Source organism: Gymnoscopelus braueri (genome assembly GCF_963280865.1).
Source record: "Gymnoscopelus braueri genome assembly, chromosome: 22".
Lineage (NCBI taxonomy): Eukaryota > Metazoa > Chordata > Actinopteri > Myctophiformes > Myctophidae > Gymnoscopelus > Gymnoscopelus braueri.
The window spans coordinates 24,183,124-24,200,604 of record NC_137624.1 but is presented as its reverse complement, the minus strand read 5'-3'; the positions used below and the strand labels follow the sequence as shown (position 1 = coordinate 24,200,604).

General features: G+C 42.3%; 1 protein-coding gene across 1 annotated transcript in view; it reads right to left on the bottom strand.

Annotated features, from left to right (window-relative positions):
* ermp1 (endoplasmic reticulum metallopeptidase 1) overlaps positions 1-16,899 on the bottom strand; it is a 46,404-nt gene extending 29,505 nt beyond the window's left edge. Inside the window, exons 1-6 of the mRNA XM_080419036.1 lie at positions 16,589-16,899; positions 12,405-12,709; positions 4,044-4,171; positions 3,747-3,852; positions 3,311-3,457; positions 1,984-2,076 (exon numbers count right to left, since the gene is read on the bottom strand). Of these exons, the coding sequence (XP_080275162.1) occupies positions 1,984-2,076; positions 3,311-3,457; positions 3,747-3,852; positions 4,044-4,171; positions 12,405-12,709; positions 16,589-16,863 (1,054 nt within the window). The 5' untranslated portion in view covers positions 16,864-16,899. The remainder of the gene's footprint in view (positions 1-1,983; positions 2,077-3,310; positions 3,458-3,746; positions 3,853-4,043; positions 4,172-12,404; positions 12,710-16,588) is intronic.
* Positions 16,900-17,481: the final 582 nt, after the last annotated feature.

Below are 17,481 nucleotides of genomic sequence, written 5' to 3'. Positions count from 1 at the left end.
TTATTATATTACCACAAAGGTAACATTTGACATTTCAAGCATCTAGTTCTAAACATCACCTTTTGGTGGAAATATAATAATAAACATGATGAGTTTTTTTTCTTCTCTGTTTTCACATGTTATTCTGTCCAGCATTTGTATGCAACTGTTTGCATACACTTGTGTTGTGTGTACACACACACACACACACACACACACACACACACACACACACCCCCACACACACACACACACACACACACACACACACACACACACACACACACACACACACACACACACACACACACACACACACACACACACACACACACACACACACACACACACACACACACACACACACACACACACACACACACACACACACGATAAACAAAGATCCATTGTTCTGTGGCCTGCTGGCCTCACTATATGGCCAGAACATAAACATAACCCAATGTACTAGTACATCCACCCCTCATCTGAGATTGCTTACGGTCTGTGTCGCTACCTGGCACCACTTTGCCGTTTCTCAAAATTGTGTCCATATGGCAAAACAAAATGTATAAGGTTACCATCATCATTCTAATATCTATATCGATACTAAAATGTTACGTAATTTATCAGCTGAACTTGGGTGAAGTAGCTGTTTTGGGCGACGCCTGCAGCATTCATCACCATGCAAACCCAGCACTGCAAAGAGCAAGACACCTCCTGCTATACGCTTTCCTGTAACTACCTTATCATGATGATCAGTCCCCCTCTACACAGAATAAAAATAACATTATCGGTTTCCTCCCCCTCTCTCTCTCTGACCTCTACTCTCTCTCTCTCGCTCTATTACTCTCTCTCTCTCCCGCTCTCTCTCCTCTACCCTGTCTCGTATTAACGCATGCCACTCTTGGTGGTTTAGTGTTAGCCAAAGAACAAAGAGGGGGAAGGGGAGTCCAGGTCAATCCATAAAGTGTCTGCTGAGTGCTGGTCTGAGGCGGCTGCTGAGGGAGAGAGAGGAGACTGCTCGCAGTAATAAAGTGCTGACTGACTGACTGCTAAGTAAAAGCAAAACAAACAAACAGCAGCACAAACACATGAGGTAAAATGAGGATGAGTGCAGTGGTAAGACACTGTGGTGTGTGTGTGTGTGTGTGTGTGTGTGTGTGTGTTTTTTTTAAGGCATTTTTTGTTACTTTGAAAAACATTTTAAAATAGTGTAAATAGCCGATCTACTGCAACACGTTATGAGCTTGTAAATTGGCTATTTTCACTATTTTAAAATGTTTTTCAATATACAAAAAAATGCCTAATGAGATTAGGCATAAGGGATAAGACAGAGTGCAAGATAGGGCCCTTAGAGTTATGCCAATTTATTTTATAATTAGTTGCGCCACTAGTGTCACATCACCTGCCGAAAAACAGCAGATCTACAAGCTCACAATGCATCATGAGCTTGTAGATCGGCTATTTTCTGTGTGAAAACACTGGAACGCACTAACTCTTTAGTGTGTGTGTGGGTGTGTGTGTGTGTCTTAGTTCTGAGAATAATGAGATCAGCAGTCAGTGGCGCTGACCAATCTGAAATGGAGGGGCAGAGGAAGGAGAGAGGATGCTTCAGCAAGCGTGTGACACAAGTATGCATCCCTCCTCCTCCTTGTGAACTGTTGGCAGGTTGTCAAGGCAGCCTATCATTGTAAGGATCATCATCACCTTGACAGGCAGACACACCCATCAAACAATGTGCATATCATGTTGTCTCTGACATTATTGTGGGTTTTTTAATCCTCGATTGTCTTTTACCTCTCAAGTGTTCTGAGTGATGGTTTCTAGCAATCAAATCAGATCAACTGCTGCCATCACTTGGCAACAATACAACATGGTTGAAGGGAAGAACAATGATGGTGAAAATGTTAAGCTTCATGTGCACATAAAATGTTGATTGTGTGTGTGTGTGTGTGTGTGTGTGTGTGTGTGTGTGTGTGTGTGTGTGTGTGTGTGTGTATATACCAGCTCTCTGTATGGAGTCAGTCAGTATCCTGTCAGCCGTATCGTACTTCGTGTGGTAGATATACCCATTCTCAATGAAGGCTAAGTCAATACCTGTACATGAGAGAGAGAGAGTAAGAGAGAGAGAGAGAGAGAGAGAGAGAGAGAACTTATATTTGATGTCCTTTAGTCCATCCTTCTCAGATAAATTGGGACTTCATTTGATATTCACAGGATTAAGGGCTGCTATACAAAGAGACATTCTATGTTTCCAATCTGGACTTTATCACATACCAAGCCTTTATTTATTTCCCCTGGGTAATGGGGTGATAAAGGGCAGATAAGCTAAAGTGCCACCGTGCACTGAATTGTTATTGGCGCAAACGAACCAAAACAAATAGTGGAAAAGAGTGACCTTTGATGGTTCAGAGAATCATGGTTGTGTAATGGTGAGATCAGCAGCCGGCGACCAGCAGCACCTGCCGTGTTTTTGAGACAACTTCCTCCATGCAATATCAGGAAATCCCAGTGGGACCCGATATGACAGTAGCTGACCGATCAGCGCAAGCTGAAGTGCCACCGCGTGCTGATTGAATGTCACTGTGAGTGACCTTGCTGTGGAAGGAACTCACTATGTCAAACATGGGCAAAAATGATACACCAAACAGTTGCTATGGATGGTGAGGGAGAATTCGTGGAGTTGATCTGGGTGCAAAGGAACGTAAGCACAGAGCTGAAAACAAGGGCAAGGACTAACGGCAACTGCTGTGTTCTCATCGCAAATCCCGGCTACATGTCATTTGCCGTTCCTGGTGGACAGTAATGTTAAACAGTAACCTATTTATTAACCGCTCAAGGTCTACATACAGTAATTAAAAGCAAAAATAGATATTTAGCTATTTTTTTTAAATGTATCACCTCCCAACGTTCATCTTTGCCCAAGGTTGTACAACTTATGGCCGGCGTACTATATCACTGCTCTCTGATGTAGCCAGGCCCGAGGTTGCTATAATTCTGACAGTTGTCTGTGCTATGTGTGTCTGTCTGTGATCCCGGATTGTGCCTAAATATGGACATGCCTGACATCAAAGTACGGACGTCATAGCTGACTGACATCCCTCCCAGAGGGAGGGGAGGAAGAGGCGGAGGAAAAGGGGGAGGGGAGAGGGGAGAGGGAGAGAGCATTATGTGAAAATGTACAGTGACAAATACCCCCACGACAACTAAAGGGAAAGGAAAATTTCACCCACGCAATAACCCGGCCAATGCTGGGTACCGAAACCTGAACATGCCGATTTGTCAGCAAGCTGATATTTGTCCCAGTCTCATTGACAATGTTGGACAGTACCTGGAATGTTGCCAAAGTCCCTGTAGATACGGAAGTCAGTGTCAGAGGGAATGATGCCACTCTGAAATACCTCCTGGCCCACTACAGAGGCAAAGGGATGTTTGGCTGCCTGGACATATGCCTGGACCAGCCATGGGTTTTCTGGACCTGGGAGAAGATCAGAGGAGCGGTTATATGATCTATGACTGATTTTTTATTTTTTATCCTATAGATCATATGTGAGGAAAAATGGGAACTTCAATGGATCATGAATCATGTTGTTAGCTCTCTTAACAAAATAGCCCACAAATGGTATGGGCCAGCCACACAAAAACATACAGGATTACACATTCTATAGAAAAACATGGGACACACAAACACATGCACGAGACTGGCTTACAGAGAAAGGCCAACAAAAATGCTACCCGGCCAGCATGCGCACACACAGCGTAGTTACCTGTCTGAAAGACAACCTCTTTGCCCCCAACTCCAGCAGCTTCCAGGTTGATGAAGGCCCGGATCTGTTTGGCCCAGTGATGTTGAGTAATGAATCCATGACTGGCCTACAGGGGGTTTAAGAGAGGGAGGAGACAGAAAGATAAAAAAGAGCGCACTATGAGAAAGTACGTTAGAAGATAAAAATGGATTGGAATTTAACTATTTGGAGGGGTGAAGAGAGGAGTGGTATTTGGAGGGGCTCACAATGATTTGTTAGCCCCATATGGGATGGTCTTTGGTCTTTCTCAAATTGTACCTGCAAAACATTTTCCTCTGCCCCATTGAAGAGAAAGACAACTCCATGAAGGAGAGGAGTGGACAGGTTAGCTAGAGAATGTAGAACTTCCAGCATCACTGCACAGCTCACTGCATCATCACTGGCACCTAGTAGAACAAAAACAACATATACAGTAGTTTGGGTGTCAAGCTTAGCACTGTGGGATAAAAAGGATAGATGGGGGCACTGTTTCAAACCGTTTCAAATATTCAGAATCAATATGTATTGAAAAATGTACATTTGTGACAACATTAACACTTTTTTGTTGCTGTGCACAGCAAGTGCATTTTATTTTACTATAGGTTCTGCGGCCCTAACACCTACGTCCCACCGCTGATCCGACCAATACGCCCATATATGGAGATCCCTGATGTTCATGTCATCACCAGTATATGCCCATATATGGAGTTCCCTGTGTCTGTCAGTCCTTGTCCCTTCTATGCCCATATATGGAGATCCCTGATGTCATATTATGGACATGTCTGAGTCATGGTGACGGCCCATTAGCCAAATGTATTTCCCATGCTCCCACCCTGGAGACAACAAAGGGGGAAAAATCCAATTGGTTAAACTGTGTTTCTTGGGGGGAATACCCTGGAATCCCAGCTCAGGAAAAAGGACTAGAAACTCAAAGCCCAGGGGATGTTTTTCCAAAGGACACAATCAGGAATTCTGAACTGGAAAAGTGTTTTTATTGAAAAAATGCTTCTCCTTCCTTAAAAAATTGCCGTTGCAACATCATCTTCATCCCTCCTGTACCTCTGTTCGTTCATGTTCTTCACAGAACGTCCAGAAATGTACCAAGGTTATTATAGTTAAGTTTAGTATTTTTCATTTGTTATATTTTTTTTATTTATTGTCTCCGCCAGGCCGAAGGCATGGTGGAGAGTATGTTTTACCCTCTGTCCGTCCGTGTGTGTGTGTCCGTCCGCTCACAGCTAACATTGGTCAAGCTTCACGTGACATCACAATATGTAATATAAATAGGTAAGACAGGATTAATCAGGAACAGTACTTTCTTTTACCACCTCGCCTGGCGGAGACCTGTGCTCCGAGGAACACATTTTCTAGTTTTTTATTGTTTTTACTTTTTGTTTTGGATTTCAGTTTTAAAAGCAGGTTTGCTAGTTTAGTAATTTTTTTCATAGTAACATGGTATTTGTCACGGGCGATATTCAAAAACGTTAGAAAAAGTATTGTTAAAGAAATAACACCACTATTTTTTTTAATTTACAGTTAAAACTGGCACAGCTAGATAATAGCTCTCATATTCACGCAAAATCAAATAAATTGACAAATAGTTTCCTCTAGTTAGCTTTGTAAACAAGCAATACAGTTTCAGTTAGTTATCATTTAACATAAAAACAACAATATAATAATAATAATGATATGGTCCCCCACTCCTTTGGGGTATATTGTCACAGTACATTTGCACATGTGGAATTTGTCGGATTTACGCTTCCCAACTATTAGGATTAGTGGAAGCCATTATTACAGGACCACCGGAGCAGATAAGTGTCTTGCTTAGTCACACTTGCATAGACCGGGGCTGGGGGGCCAGAACCCATTGGGTATAGGCGCCCCTTGTAAAGCCTTTTTTTTAATTTATTATTTATTTTTTATTATGCACGTTTGAGTTTGAGTGCATGTACCTTGGCAAACCCTTTAAGATTATTGACCAGACCGAGGTAGTGGTTGATTTTCAACTGGTGTTTTTCATAGACAATTGGAAGGCTGAATGCTCCAACCAGAACGACAATCACAAGGGTGAGTCCATTGAACAAGGCACCAATGTAAGTAAGAAGCCAAATTAGCACAGCAAACTTAATGGAGTCCACCAGGTCTTCTACCAGGAAGAGACGTCTCAGCTCAACTATCACCTTGTTGACTTTCTCCAGGAAAGCACCACCGTACTTATGAGCCAGGTCATATGAGAGATACGTGTCCATATCCAGGTACTGCTCGAAGGGGTTACCCTCATTGGACCTGTGGATAGCCTGCAGGGCGCCCTTGTATATTCTGAAGGAGATGGTGACATTCAAGAGGGCCAGGCCTAAGTAGGCGCAAACGCTGATAATGCTGTATGCCGTCAGGGACACACATAGCAGGAGAGCTGTTCCAAAAACCACGGCTGTGGTCTTAATATCGCGCCAGTAGAATAGATCCACCAGTACAGCTGGAGCTAGGGGTTCTACTGATGCTGATGCCTGTGCTTCTGGGAGCCATTCTGTTGCCTCTTCCTTCTCCAACGGAGGAACTGCCTCTTCCTTCTCCTCTAACGGTGGAACTGCCTCTTCCTTCTCCTCTAACGGTGGAACTGCCTCTTCCATCTCCTCTAGCGGTGGAACTGCCTCTTCCATCTCCTCTAGCGGTGGAACTGCCTCTTCCTTCTCCTCAAACGGTGGAACTGCCTCTTCCTTCTCTAACGGTGGAACTGCCTCTTCCTTCTCCTCTAACGGTGGAACTGCCTCTTCTTTTTCCTCTGACGGTGGAGGAGGAAGAATCGCCTCTGCCATCTGAGAGGGCGAATGCACGAAAGTAATTTCCCCTTCGGAGGAATGATACAATGCTTCATACGTCATCTTTTCTTCTCTCTCTGCCCGAAACAAGAAGTTTGCAGTCTAAACGTCCCTTCCAAAATGTTCTCCCTTAGTTGTTTCTCAAAAGCTGGATGGTAGTACTCCACAAACAACAGAGAGATGTCTCTTTCTCTCTGTATATATATATATATATATATCTGTATCTGTCCCTCTGTCGTCATCAACAACCTGCCACACCATAGGCTGGTCTAACATCACACACACACACACACACACAACACAAACCGTTGCTATCCATGCCTACCAATGCCGATTTGTGCAGCCGTTGCATATATTTTACTTACAGTTCCACAAGTGCAAAGACACATTTCTTGAAACCATGTCAGTCATAGTACCGACATCATAGACTGGGCTCTGACCCAGTACTCTGACAACAGGTCCTGACAATCTACAAGCAACAATGCATGACAAAGCACCACCAAGCTGCCTATTGGCAGCGTGCATAAAAACATTTGGCGCTGACCGGTCTAGTAGTTTGCCAGACTAGCTCCACACAGACAGACTGACAGACACACACACAGAGACACACGGGGCGAAAACATAATCTCGGTCCCCGGCCGTTCCGACCTGGCAGAAGAGATAATAAAATTAAAACTTGAATACATAAAACTTACAGAAAGTGATCAGCTACCCTACAAACTTGTTTTTTTATCCAAACACTTGCATAATGTTCTTGAACAGGATCTGTTCTGCCATAACTCAGTGAAAAGCAGACATGCATGTGTATATCAATCCAAATTTACACTTCATTGATTGTGCTTTTATGTTGCTGGAAGTTGTGCAGTGCTCTACAGATGGCTCCACCTGTAGTTCAAACGTATTTAATGTTAATAATGTGTAACAACCATTATAGTGCTACGGCTCTAAAACAAATGCTGCAAGGTCCTAGCACCGAATTTCATGTGGAATCATGGTATTGTGAAAAATATGCCAGTGAAAGATTACATTAAAAATAACTTCTGCTTAATTGAAAATGCTACACAGCATCACTTTAATTGTAGTTATTGATTATAGTACTGCAGCTTAAATTTTAAGTATCTTGGACTCACAAATAAGAGTATTAGATTTTCATGTTTACATGCATAATTGATGTGATAGAAGCTTTACTTTACTGTGATTAAACTTCACAACAACTGTAAGAGAAAACTGTTTCCAGTTATCTCAAGCTAAACATCCTTAAAAGCCCAGATCACTGGCCTAGCGGTCTGGGCACCTAGGCTCCAATGTAACCTTACAGTGCCTCGCGGGTTCAAGTCCCAGTCCCGGTGATCTTTACTGCATGTCTCTTCCCATCTCTCTCTCTCTCCCCGTTTCCTGTCCATCTACACTATACCTATAAATAAGGCAGAAAAGCCCTAAAAGATATCTTTAAAAAAGGGGGGGAAAATCACACCCAGTGTGAAGTGGGCGGTGTGGTCACAGTGGTCATCAGTGATGGAAGAAGTGATGGAAGAAACCATAACTTTAAAAAAACACATTCATGGTTTTTTTTAAGTTATGGTCCTATTTATAGGGCTATGCACATGTGTCATGTTTCCCTAGCCAATCACAGTCCTGAATAGACTGTGATTGGCCAATCACGGTGCAGGGTTAGGGGGGTACATTTGTGGCCAATCACAGCGCAGGATTTGGTGTGCAAATATCCAAACCTCACATATAGGGGCGGTTTCACCGCCCAAAAATAAGGTTTTTCATGTTAGTAGTTGTTTGTTGAGCATTGTCCAATAGCAGAGCAGTACATAAGGAAACTTCCCAAGTACATCTCGATAAATTGAATTCACAGAACAACCTCCTCAAACTAGGCTAGAATGGAGTGAGTTATTTCCCTATATGAAAGCCAAGCCCAGAGGCTTGTGGCATGTAAACCACCTGTGGAATGCGACAACCTGGCAAAAGAAATGTTCAACCCCTTCCATCTGATGGATTGAACATTAAAGGAAAGAGTGCGGCACTGAGGAGAACTGAAAGAATCAAGGAATGATAAAAAGCAGAGGGAACTGGCTAGGCATGTGATTGGTTGAGATTAGAGGGTTAGCGGTAAAGAACAAATCTTGGATACTAAGGGGGGGGAGGGACACAAAGAGTTCAGAGAGAAACTGAGACAGGGGGAGAATCATGTGCTCAGGATTTCAGGATTGGAATTGTTGGGGTGGGGGTTGTTCAGTGGAGCTCTGGGTACCATTCGTGCCGCTGTCACTGCCACTTATGCCGGACACAGATTCATCTTTGTGCAACCCAAAGTCTGACCGAACATGAAGAAAGCTTGGGAGGCAGAGATGTAGCCCGTAAAGCAAAGCCTGAATACATAGCAAAATCCAGTAGAAATGTACCCATACGGGGTCCGCTTTTATACTCGGAGATGTGGTTTCCTGTGTGGATGATCATATAACACCTCCAAGATATCTGGACCAAGGGGTGCAGGTCAAAGACTAAATATATCCTAAAAGACACTAGCCACCCGGATAATGGGCAATTCTCACTAATGAGGTCAGGTAGAAGATACCACCTAAGACGGAAAGGTTCAGGAGAAACTTCTACCCCACAGGCCAGCTGGACCTTGAATGCAGACATTAAACGCAAGCACACAGACGCAAATGCACGCACGTCGCACACACACACACACACACACAACCACCGCCTCCTCCCTCCCTCACCCCACCTCAGGACAGTGTCTCGTCTCAAACCAGCACACGTGTACAACATCTCTCCTCTCCCTTGCACATATTTATATATGGAATTCTCACACGCTACATTTATATTCTTTTTTGTGTCCCCTTTAATTGCATACACACTTTGTTCTCTTTTTAGTCTTAAAGTTATACAATGCAGAATCCCAAATAACGATTTTTAGCAACCTCTGCTGGTCACTACCGTCACTGCATACAATTTCCGTAATCCTCGATTACCCAGAATTCCATTCGTTTTCACCGGAAGCCGGAAGCGTTTCAAAAAGCGATCTTTTAATTGTTTTATACTATCTACGGATCGTTTCTCTTAGCCAGTGGAGCATTAGTTACCATGAGCTGTGCTTTCTTTTTCTGTTCTTTTTCGATCTTCCAATCCTACATTATCTTAACATCAGCGTGAGGTTCCTTTTTGTTATAGCGCGGTAGTTCCTGGCCAAACAGGAAACCGTTGCGGTAGTTCCTGGGGACGTCGGCCACGACGTCATGACGTTGGCCAGGAACGTCATTTCCCCGGGAAAGTCCCCCCAGTCCACTTTCAATAGAAAATATATAAATAAAAGGCTTCCGGGGGTGAAATTCACGGAGTGGGTGTTGTGAAACTTTTGCCACTCGCAAAAGATATACAATTTAACTTTAGTTTTGTTGAAAACGTTACCTAGTATTACTTTAAGGTCCTTACACACCGGGGCGATTTTTTCGTGCGAATAATACGCTTTTTTTAAAAACCTTATAAAGTCAATGCAAGCGTACATGGCGCGAAAAAGCGGAAAAGCGAAGCGAAAAAGCGTCTTTTAATTATTCGGAACGAGTCCGAATTTTGCGTATATTCGCACATTCGCCGGTGTGTAACCGCCTTTAGTCTTTTGTCCTGTTATTTATGTGCATCTATGGAGTTTGAAATAATATTAGGTAGACAAGTTCAACAAAAAGTACGCAAAAAACTAACCAATCCCTTCCTCCCTCCCCCTCCCACAAAAAAAAGGAAAGCAACCAATACATACAGTAGATGACATTGAAACAACCAGACAAAACATAACAAAAAAACTGGGTAATACAAACAGTAATACAAACATTACACCGCTGCTCATTTGCAACATCAAGCTCTCAAGTGCTGCAACATATCCCAGACAGTTCGTACCTCTTGTCTTTCCACATGCAAAATGCCTACCAGCTCTCTCTCAACCACGAGTCAAATTGAGGGACAGAGTCCAATTTCCATAAACCTCAGAATGCATCGCTTAGCAATTGTCATACTATACACTACAGCAATTTACACGACTGCAAAGACCAAACGGACGCGGGGGGGAGGAGGGACATCCACTTTACCCCCGGATCGTTTTCTGTGCTTACTTTGCACAGACTGTATGATGGAGTCAAGAGTCTAGCTTGAGAGACTATGTGAATGTCAAACACAGTAGAGTACCAATGAAATATAAGACACCAAAATTATGTAAATTTAGACATGTCCAGAAGGTGTATAAAATACAATTCACTACTGTTTTTAAAAAGTGTTTTTAAGAGCTGTACATGTGTGACAAATAAAGGTTGAATGTGTACATTCACACAATGTGCATTCATACAAAGAGTGAATTGCTGAAACCCTGACCCTGAACAAATTTCAACAATCCAGCTACTGCGTGGATTGTGTGTGTTTTCCTGTACCACACCTCTGGGATCTAATAGTTTGTGGACATTGGTGTGTGCGTGTGTGTGTGCGTGTGTGCGTGTGTGCGTGTGTGTGTGTGTGTATTCTCTGAGAACCTCTTTCTGGAAAGGGTGTGGAGTCAGAGTTACAACTGAACTCTGAAAAAGAAATGCCTTAATTGAAACCAAAGAGTACAATTTTATGACTGCATACAATGTGCTATCTGCGTAGCTCAGTAGATCAGATGTCTAGGAACTTGAAGGTTCCCTACTCCTCCTGGCTTTGTGTGTTCTTGAGCAAGACACCGAACCCCTAACTGCTCCCGGTGAGCAGGTTGGTGTTTCGCATGGATGTCGCCACCGTCGGTGTGTGAATTTGTGTGTGTGTGAATGAATGTGTGAAAGTAACACACATTGTACAGCACTTTGGCTATAGATGCTTTAGAACCGGGGTCATGTAAATAGGATCACTTTCTACTTAAAGTAGATTACAGTAATTTCCTGGCTTTTGTGGAGGGCTTAACATCCCTCTTTTATAGGCCGACATATTATTGTAAAATATTAAACAGAAAAAGAATAATGATAATAATAATATTAAAATAAACAATGATTTTATTGTTAGGCTAAGAGTAGTTTGTTACCTAGAAAGTGAACACATTTATTTTACATACTTAAAAATGTAGATGGTATTTCCACAATGTTTTATTAGTAGTACCAGTTTAATTGTAGCGTAAATGAGGGGTTCAGGGGTTTGACACACCAGCAGAATCCGTAAAATGACACCAAGGACTATAAAGGTGGGTTAAAAGAAAAGGGAATACCCACCACAAGAACACTGGCATTAATGCATTTTATTTTCCCATTGTATTTCTGGTCGGTGTGCCCTATATCGGGATGTAACAGTTGTTTGTCAGTTATGGCCATCATGGGTGCTAGAGCATTAGTCAAACTTGCACATTGTCAGTGGAATATTGCTGACAAATTGATATATGATATTGCTTATGACACATGATATGCTTTCCTCCCAACACGTTCAAGACAGATGGCCGCCCACCCTAGAGCCTGGTTCTGCTTGAGGTTGCTTCCCATGATTAAAGTGGAGTTTTTCCTTGCCACGGTCACCATATACTTGCTCAGGGGGTCGGTGGGTCTCTGCTCTACATGTAAAGTGTCTTGAGACAACTTGTTGTGATTTGGCACCATAGTAACATTTAATTTAATTGACACATCCAAACCAGGAATGCAACATCCACTCACAATACTGACATTTTGTTAGTGCCTGTGTGGCACTCAGAGAAAGCAGCACAGAGTGTGCCAGTTCACTGCACTCAAACTAGAGGCCTCTGTGTACAAACAGTGAAGTTCTGGAAACTGGACACATTATTATTGGCAAGCACGCGCACTCATACCTGGACTGTTGGCCACTGTGTCAAAGTGGCAATTGGCCAACATCAAGTGCTGTGCCCCAGTCTTGGGCTCGAACTTCACTGCAATGTTGGTGACCCGGTCATAGAAGCTGGTGAAACCACCGAGAAAGTCAATGGAGAAGGAGCCAGTGGGCCGCTGCACGTCCACCGTCAACCGGTGGGGACCATGCACACTCTCAGACCGGATGTGCTCAATCTGCTCCAGCAGGTACTCCACTGTCAGCACCTCATTCTCCCGGCTGCCCACCGGCCGCGGGCCCACGCTAGTGATGCGTTCCAGGTGCCGCCTACAGTGGGTAACCATGAGTAGTGTAGATGGAGGGGTGACAAAGAGATAGTTTGATAAATATCCAGAGCCACAACTTAATCATAGCCAATACTTCATCATAGGACAAATAGTGAAAATAGTAGATCTACAAGCTCTTGACAGTCAACTGTATACACACGTAAATTGTAAATACATGACATCTCTAATGTACATACTGTACTGCAACATTACAGAATCAAATAGTCAAAACTGTCACAGAATAATAAAAGTGTTACATCTTCTGTAATGTTTGATGATCATCAGTAGGGAAAACAGTCCAGCATGAAAATGAATCCATCTCTGTCAGCTATACACACTGTTAGGATATCTAACACCACTAAGGGAAGCTGACACTATAGGTCCAGGACAATAACACAACTGGTTGACACTGAAGGTGTAAGTGTGAATGTGCGTGCCAGTTAGGGAGCATACCTATGTTTCCAGGGTGCTATGTTTACAGGATCAATCTTCTGTTAACACACATTATCCCTCCTATTGTGTTGCAACCAGTCTGTTTACATTATGTAGCTTGCTAGCTAGCCCTCTACGAGACTAACATGCACCTCATTGTCAAGTACTATGTGCAATTTCAAACCCGGGTGATGATAACCTATTCTGTCCACAATGGCTTGTCAACACGGACGGTGTGCTTGTCGACGCACAATCCCATCGGCTGCTCGCCGCAGGCACTCACTCGTTTTGCGGCTTGCATAGGTGCAGCGCCTCACAAGCCTCAAGTCCTCGCTGTCAGCACGCCTGCTTTGTTGTCAAGTAAGTTAAAAATCACAACGATGGGGTCGTGGTTCGACCCCAGGAACATAGGAGGACCATGGAAACATAGGTCCCTTTGTCAGAACTGGGAAAACATAGGACCCTGTTTTTATGTTCCCACATACTGTAGGACCCAAGAAACATAGGACCTGGGAACACAGGGATGACCCTGTCAGCTATGACCAGCTTTGAGTCCACATTTTTATTGTCTAATCTATTTCCACTGCATCTTGTCTTGTTCACTGATGGGCATTTGTTAAAAAGACAGGGGGGAAAAGAAGACATGGCATTTTCTTAAACAGACAGCTTAGCAGCATTCTGTCCCTATTAGTCGACCATTCAATAAGACTATGCCTGGTAATCAATCAGATATGTAGTATAATCCTGCAAAATAAATGTAGTGATGTTAAATAAATCACAAAGGATCAACTCACACTAGACATGGACTTTTACAATTTACAGTCAATTACACACTCTTCACCACAATGTCCAAGTTCATTCTCTTTCTACCTCTGTGTTTTTCTCACGTGCTCTCTCACACAAACATGCATAATTATGCATGCCTATGCATGCAGTCAGTCACACATGAAATAAATTCAGTGTGAAGAACTCGTTTGGATTCTGTTTAAGTATTGTTTGTATTCAGCCCACATCATTTAAGGGGAGCTATTATTTATTCTTTTTTTATCATACATTTCACTTACTTTGTTCACTTAGTTCTACCACATTTTTGTGTATTCACCAATGTTTTAAGTTATTTAGGAGTTTTATTTAATAACATTAATGACGTTAGTATAGACACATACAAATGTGATGCAATTGATCTAAAATGCACACTTTTTTATGTTTTCTATTGTACCCTAGATTTGGAGAGCAAAATATGCAGTGCATTATAGTGTATTATTCATATAAAATATGTTAGTTCAGTTTTGTGTCACAGTGTGCACATTTGGGTAGGATATGATATAGGACATATTTTTTTTAAACAAGCTAGGTCAGATTCAGAGTGACTCTCGCCAACTTCCAGCAGGTGCACAGAGAAAGAAAAATACATTAATACAAAGAATTTACCTAGTAGTATGAACCTGATATCCAAGCATCCTCCACATGTCTCAATTAGTTATGTGTTGTAAATGCACAGTAAATGAACAACTCGTTTTGTTTTCAGATCACAGGTACAGCAAGGGCAGCACAATGAATGCAAAAAAACTTAAAAAAAATCCTTAATAAGTTAATCACATAATATGGTCCCCCTGCATAAATAAATAATGAATAAATAAATAAGAAATAGCAACATGATGTAAGTATGTTCTTTAAATAAAATAAAGTCCAACTGGCATAGAGTCAAATGGTACTATTTGTACCTGTTTTACTAAAGAAAAACACTTCATCAAGATAGTTTGATGTGCAAAAATGCCTGCATGTACACTTTTTCTGGCTTTAGTTGTGCTCAAAGAGAGCATTGAGAATTGAGAATATGCCCACTGGCACAAAACACTCTCTCAAAATGAACACTGATACTTTAGTGAGCCAGGCAGATTTTTCAAGTCGCTCATGAGGACAGATGATGTTTTTCATAAAGAACTCAAGTGATATTAATATCTTGCCTCACACCATTGGCAACCCACCACATTCTTCATGGTACTGTATGTATTTTTGCACACATTTTATCATATAATTCATGAACATAATTTTCAAGATGCTGGGCTACGGCAATCTATTGTCATGATTATAATAATGGATATTTCAGGGTGCATTCATGCCCCAGAAATCAAGATGAATGTCAAAATGTAAAAGAGTGATGAGATGTGACAATGTACAGTAATGCTAAAATGCCGTCTTTGAATGTAGGCAAAGAAGCTAAAAGACAAACTGTATACTAAACTAACTAAACTAAAATAGGCCTATATTGATTTACATTTTTGAAAAAGATATAGCTGGTATATCTAATCCTGTTCCACATTTATCAACCAAGTTCTTGTTTTTGTAAAGCTTCATTTGGATTTAACATTGTAAACAATGTTAAATCCAAATGCACATCCTGTATAGATGGGAATGTCCAGAGCCTCTGGCTCTGGGAATGTCCTGTCTCTGTAAGATTGTGGGTGTGGTTAGGTAGCTTCCCTGTGGCAAGTGACATCCTCTTTCCTCTCCTGCCATGACCTTTCCTGTATTATCAGAGGAACTGTGACAGTTGTGCATCATCATGGAAATTTTATTTTGCTGTGGTCACCTTATTGATTTCTCTATAGCGGAACAAATAGTCTTGCATTGCTAAAACAGCTATTACAGTATAACTACTACAGTATTATTCCAAGTCAGACTTTTCTCCTAAAAAACGTTATGACAATGTAAGTGGCAAGTCGTGACAGCCAGGGAACATGTGACTCTTTGAATAACTATGACATGTGATTACAATTTTTAAGATAATGGAAGAGTTTGTGGAGAAAAATGTATTGTCTTTTTGTTTTTGACCATAACTCGAGTCTAACCACATGTCATGTGCTAAATATACTAGTTACTTCCTCATCCTTGCCTCTGTTGTGTCAACTTGCTTGCAACCGTTACAGACAACAGAACCTACCTGGAATACCGAAACGCTCGCCCCAAAGCACAGTCGCCCCAGGGTAAATCCGGTGGTATTCACCTGATATTCCTAAACGTAACCTCAGTAAAAAAAAAAACAATGCTAAACCTAACCTTATTCCTAAACGCAACCTCAGTAAAACTATGCCTAAACCTAACCTTATTCTTAAACGTAACCTCAGTAAACCTATGCCTATCCCTAAACTTATTTTGAACCTTATCCTCAGTAAAAACCAATTCAAGAACCACTGGTCGGCGAAAACAAATGGGGGTGAGCGTGTTTTGGGGCGAGTATTCCGGTTACCCCTACCTGCCATACCTTGAGGGAGGGGAAGGGAGGAGGTGGAAGCCCTGTAACTGTTTCTAGGCGGGTCTGACGTTGTTAACCCAAGCTACACAACTAGAGGAAAGGTTAGAGCGCATACGATGACAAGGGAAGAAATCAGCCATTTAAAACCCCCTATGTATGTATGAACTTGCCAGCGGCAGCGCTTTAACTCACCTGGCCCGTATGGCGTTGAACTCGCCAGTCGACCTGCCGATGACAAGCTGCTGTAGCGACAAATGCACGAGTCCCCATAGCACCAAAATAAACACAAACACCAGGGAGGCTGCGACCCACTCTCGCAGCAAGTACAGGCTCACTTCTGGCTTCTTCTTGGGGTCACTGCTGTAGCCGTTGTTCCCCCACTGATCCCGGGAGTCGAGGGTCCCTTGCGATCCATTGTTTTGCGTCCCGAAGGCTTTTATTCTCCTGATAGTGGTGTCGCTCTCCATCTTTGTCAGTCAGTGGCGGTACATCAGCAGCAAGTACAGTAGCTGGACTGAGGCGTCGCTTACCCAGAACCAAACGACGGATCGCGCAGAGGGACAAACTTGTTTCAGGAAACGATTAAGTCCGACGACGGCAAACGAAAAAACTTGGGCTTGTAAAATTTCAATTTGTGCCCGCCTATGTTATAAATGCAGCCATTCATAGGTAACCGAAACCTTAGCGTCAACCAGTGATGGAAGAAGTACTCACATGTACTCACATAGCCTGAAGGAGTTTCACCTATGCCTGGAGTGGGGACCAGAGCTATGTTAAAATTCCAGTTTTCAAAATGTACTTGAGTAAAAGTACAAAAGTATTGGCATCAAAATATAAAGTACCAAAAGTAAAAGTACTCATTGTGCAGAATGTCCCAAGTTCAAATTGTAAATCTTTTGAAAATAGCAGATCTACAAGCTCACACTATGCCTCGTAGATTGGCTATTTTCAAAAGGGCGAAATATATGTAGGGTAGTGGTTAAGTGGTTAATGTATGTTTTGTGATTATAATCTAAATCTGCAAAGTAACTAGTAACTAAAACTGTCGAATAATTGTAGTGGAGTAAAAAGTACAATATTCGCCT